General features: G+C 53.2%; 1 protein-coding gene across 3 annotated transcripts in view; it reads right to left on the bottom strand.

Annotated features, from left to right (window-relative positions):
* Window positions 1-5197, bottom strand: part of LOC113218186 (secretin receptor-like) — a 100762-nt gene that overhangs the window by 74307 nt on the left and 21258 nt on the right. For all 3 annotated transcript variants that reach the window (XM_052270516.1, XM_052270511.1, XM_052270512.1), the window contains exon 3: window positions 3863-3975. In XM_052270516.1, the coding sequence (XP_052126476.1) occupies window positions 3863-3975 (113 nt within the window). The remainder of the gene's footprint in view (window positions 1-3862; window positions 3976-5197) is intronic.

Genomic DNA, 5197 nt, shown 5'->3' with positions numbered 1-5197 from the left:
GAGAGAATGCGAGGGGTAAGGGAAGGGGGTAGAGATTAGAGAGCCAGCGGTGCTCGGTGCTCCACACGTCGTTAACAACTTATTTACTCATTTATCATTCTGCGGCCACAATAAACAACCAGGCAGAAAGCCCCCCCTGGAGCCGTGGCCTTTCTTAACGGTCAGGGGGTAGGAGGGGTGGGGGGAGGGGGGGCGCTCCACCGCCACCGCTATATACCTCCTTCTGCGACCAGCCAGAGCGGGAGAAGGGCGGGTACCTCCGCGTTGGTTTACTGGACAGGGGACAGATGGACATGCATTTACCGCCCGGCATCCACTCATTTGTCGTGGCGGGTCCCCAGCCGGGGACGACCGAGGCAGGTCAGCACGAGCACCATAGCCCAGCCCACACAGGCTGGTGTTCACGACGGGTCGCGAGGCAGGCTCAAGCCCCGCGGATAAATCGGCCTTCGACCGCCCCTCTACCCCCCTCCACCCCCTCAACTTGATCGACGACGTAGTACCCGCTGCCACCCGCTTATTGTCTACCCCCTCCCCCCAGCAACCTATCCACACGCCCTTCCAAATGAAACCCGGAAGCAGCGCGCGCGACATTCTGCCCCACAGACCGCGGAATAGAAAGACTAAATCAGACAAAAACAATAATTGTCAGTTGCTTTCGAAATAAAGACCCCATCCCATCCCCATTCCCATCACCACATCTGTCTCGATCACTTAACCTCACAGGGAAATAATTGTGCACATGGATCAGTGGCATTCACCAAAACAGCTTTGTTTGGTTACAAGTACAGAGTTACTGTGGCGTGTATAACTTTGTATGTCCTTCCGCTACATGGAGTCGAAAAGCGTTTTCCGCGTTGTCCCCCGCAAATCTTTCCCGGCGCCGCTTTCCCTTCAGCGGCGGCGTGCGGCGCGTGGCTTTGGCGTGGCGCCGCGCGCGGTCTCCTCCACCGCACAAGGTAAATGTTTAGCGAAGTTGTTGTGTTGTGTTGCTTTGCAAACTTGTATATTTTGACAAGCCCGGGCTGCTCCGCGCGCATGAACTCCTCTTCTTCCTGCGGGGGCCGGGCAAGCTATCCGCGCACAAACAAGTTTATTGAAAAGGGTTCCGCACCACGTTAAAAACTAATAATTTAAAAGAAGCCAAACTAAAAGTCGTTAGTTGTTTTATACAACAATAAAAGACAAGAGCGTCTGCCAGAACAACATTTCTAAAACTACTCTAAGTCAGATCTGGAAGTGTCTGCCTATTGATACATCTTCTTAACCACCTTTAGCAACAGGGGTCATTTTAGCCTGCTGTGACCAAATTCATCACTTTTATTTAAAAAGTTCACGTTACGCGTCCCTGCGATTTCTGTGAGTTTTTTTAACGGTGATAATAGCAGTAGTTTAAAGTAACGACTTTACTTCGAATGACTTGAATGTGTAGACGTACGGATCGAATGCTTCCCTACGTCGTGGTGGGGATGCCGGCGGCAATGCCGTCCGAGACAGGACGGCGGGAACGGCCCGCCCCGCCCGCGGCTGCGACTTACGACAAAACGGCGCGGCGCGGAAGGGCGAGAGTGGGTGAGGGAGGGCGCTGTGCAGAGCCGAATGCAGCCAGCCAGCCGCCGTCAGCCGTGCCGAGGCCAGCAGAACCAGCGCGCCCCGCCCGAGATAGTCCCGGCGCAACTTGGACACGAGCGTCGGGGGTTGGAGAGGAGGGGAGGTTAGAGCATGGGCGGGGGCATTAGTTTCCGTCGAGAAATAACTAAGACAGGGCCAGGGCGAGCCACGAAGGGAGCGAGTCAGGCCGGCTGAGGGGGAGTGGGTTGGGCTGGGCAGCCACCCAGTCTAAGGGGGTCCAATCGTGCTTCGGTCGACCTCAGCAGCCAGCAGCTTGCGCTGCGTGCAGTGTGAAAAATATACCTTCGTCAAATTTAACTCGCTTTTGGTGTGATTTTAAAATTGAAATTATTAGTACACTTACAACGCCGATGAAAATTACGAATGCGGTCGTCGACTTATTGAGGGCAGTTTTCGTTTAAAAAAAAACAAAGCAGTATTTTAACAATGTTGATTTATTTTGAATGGCACTGTATTTGAATTCGTATAGACTTGAGATCGCTAATGTGTACGATTTAAAATCGTAACTCTACAACATAAATTGTGGAGTTTTCGTAAATGGGAGACTTTTCCCCTCGGTGGTATGAAGGGGGAGAAACGGGGACGTTATTTCCTTCTCATACCAATTACAGTTCCGGCCAGAACAGTCGACGATAACCCCCCATGCCATCACTGCTGATTATGACCAACCCCACTCGTGACTCGACGCAAATGAGGCAATGCAGCTCGCAATGCACCGGGCATAGACGAGGCGCCTATGCGCCACGCACGCCGCCGCGCTCATGGCCACGCACCGCGATGCGGCCACGACTTCCGGTCAGTTGGAGCGGCAGCGCTCCGCGCTAGAGTTATTGGAACAGGGGGGTGCGAGTGTGGCAGTGTTCCCCACCCGCAGCTCTCTGCTATCACGCTCTGCCGCCCCCAGAGCACCGATGGATGGGGCATACAGCACTGAAAACTCGGCGTGCCACGGCCGCTAGCCATGATGGAACATGGCCAAAGCCTTTGCCACGGGGCATGGCCAGACTGTTGGCCAATACTAGTGAGTATTGCCCGTGGCTCAGTGCCCCCCCCCCCCTCTAGGCATAGTAGCAGTGGTGATGGCCATAGTCACCTTTCAACTTCAACGAGGGTTGTAACGACTGGTATTGCTCCTTGGGTATTTAGCGTGCATGTGGCTACATTCTCCCAGCAAATAAAAACAACGCATTCAAAATCAGCACAACAAAAATATAGTATATCCGAAGCAGGAGAAAGAACACAACACACCAGGCCTGTAAGTCCCCCGAGGCGACCGGAGCGCAGAGGGCTGAAATAAGGAGTACAGCGGCAGCAGCTGGCCGTAGCGTGGGTACCGAGTTTGTTTACGAAGGGCTCGCGGGCAGGCGAGCCGGGCCGGGCCGGCAGCTCTCCGACAAGCAAAACTAACTCCATTACACACAGTGCAACCTTTGCATCCATTTTCATTCCGTGCGACGCCACGCCCGCGCCCCGGCTGACGCGCCCGCCGACGCCGCCCACTTCACTCCGCTTCCCTTCCACAATCTGCCCCAACTTTGTATACCGTCCTGCAGCGGAATCCAAGAAGGGCTTCCTTCCGCAAGGCTAATTTTACACGAATTTATGGACTGCGAAGAGCAATCTCAATAGGTCCGGGCAAAAGAGAAAATAAGAATAAAATAAAACTCTCTCCGGCAGGCGGGCGGCGGGCGCGCAACGCTTTTCTGAGATGGAAGCTACAACAACCAAGGTAAAGTGAAAACTAATAACTCGTTTCCTATCTTATCTTTCGGTTTTATACAAAACGATACAGAACGAAATACTCTCGCCAAAGAAAGAAAAGCACGTGGGAGAGAATACGCGGAGAGTCGTGTTCAGAATCATCTCATCAGCAGGGTGCGGAAATAAGGTTCCCGCCCGCGGTTGCGGTAAGTGGCGAAAATTAATCGAGGTAGGAAGAAGAGGGGAAGCGTGGGCGGCTCGGTGGGCGGTGAGAGAAAGAGAGGGGGGAGCGGTCAACACTACACCACTCAGAGCAACCCCGTCCTCTCTCATCTCCCCCTTTCTGGCACTTGTTGCCGCTTCAGAGACAAGAGAGAGGGCGAAAATGAAGAGAGGGAGACAGTAAAAGGGGCAGGGATGAAAAATTGACATACGAGAGGAGAAAAACAAAGAATAAAAGCCGGGGCCTGGTGCAGTAATATTTTGACAGCAGAGGGCATAGGGTTAAATTAGACAAAAATGACTTTACCTGCGTGTCAAAGCCAGCGATGTACTCTGGGCAGGGCTGTGCGGCAGTCGAACCGGCCGGGGTCGCGTTCCAGCACACGAGGCCGTCCCAGGCCATGGGGCACCAGCCCAGCGCTGGAAGCAAAGTCAGACAATCGGGTGAAATAGCACAACAACAACAACAACTTGAAGCCGGCAGGGCATTGCAATGCAGGGCATGAGAAACTGTGTCAATTGCAAACACAAACCACATGCTTTCGTGATTTGTCACAAACTCTGTACTGTGTAGTTTGACAGAGTAAAGGTGATTCCACCAGGCGCTTATTAGCGCGGCGTGGGCGTTGCCGCAGACAGAAAGCAGACGGCTGGAACGAATGAACACGCGGCGAGCGACATTTCGGAGTGGAAGCGAAAAATGTATTAATATAGAGGGTGTAAAAAAAAACAATCTGCGACGAGTCTGCGCCCCAACGCGCTATGGGGGCGCGGCTGTCCCGGGGCTGTCCCGCGGCTGTCAGGCCTCGTGCCGTTCTTGGCAGGTTGCTTTTTGTACCCCCCCCCCTCCGCAAACGCAAAACGGGTAGACAGCGGCGGGACAGACGAGGCACGTCATTTTCACGCTACGCGAAGAGAGAGGAGAAAGTGACAGTCCAGTGGTGTAGCACACCCGCACATCAGAGTGTTCACTCTAAATGGAAAGTGACAGTACTGTTCCTAAAAAGGTAGTGTTTCACCGCACATCCGGATCACGAAAACGTAGTTGCCCTTTTGGGGACTAAATTATCCCCTAACGTGTATGAAATAATGAGGGCAATTTAAAATATTTTCATGAGAAATGTGCTAAAGTTTACCCGTTGAAATGGTCACCACACAAAAATTTGGAGAAACTGTGCGTTGACTTCATAGCCGAACAAAACTTTGAGCCGTCGTTATTTTGGACGTCAATTTTAAATTCACCCCTTTTTGGTAATCGTTTATTTGTATCAGAAATAACAGTCGTAATTTTGGAAGATATTCATTTACAGTCTGTGATAGGGGAGGGAGAGAAAGGCGTCACCAGCTCTCAGCTCATACAGACCCCGGCTACGCCACCACTGCGCCGCGGCCCGAAGTTTCTCCATACCGCCCGGGCCGGCGCCCCGACTGGCGGCCGCAAAGACGTTTTGAATTTTGTTCATTACCGAAGTGGGTCGCTCTGCTCCGCTCTGCTCCGCTGTGCTGGGCGGCGCCCGGCGCCAGCGCGGCTAGGTAAGGGTGACGCCGAGGGTGGGGAGGACGAGGGTGAGGAGAGATTAGTATCTCACCCTCTCCTCCTCTTCCTTTTTTCCCGGAAAAAGAAGTTGGCTGTCAAGGAGGG

This window comes from Frankliniella occidentalis, unplaced genomic scaffold (genome assembly GCF_000697945.3).
Source record: "Frankliniella occidentalis isolate FOCC.00 unplaced genomic scaffold, Focc_3.1 Scaffold6, whole genome shotgun sequence".
Taxonomy (NCBI): domain Eukaryota; kingdom Metazoa; phylum Arthropoda; class Insecta; order Thysanoptera; family Thripidae; genus Frankliniella; species Frankliniella occidentalis.
Note: the sequence above shows the minus strand (reverse complement) of the source record. Positions and strands in the feature narration are given on the sequence as shown.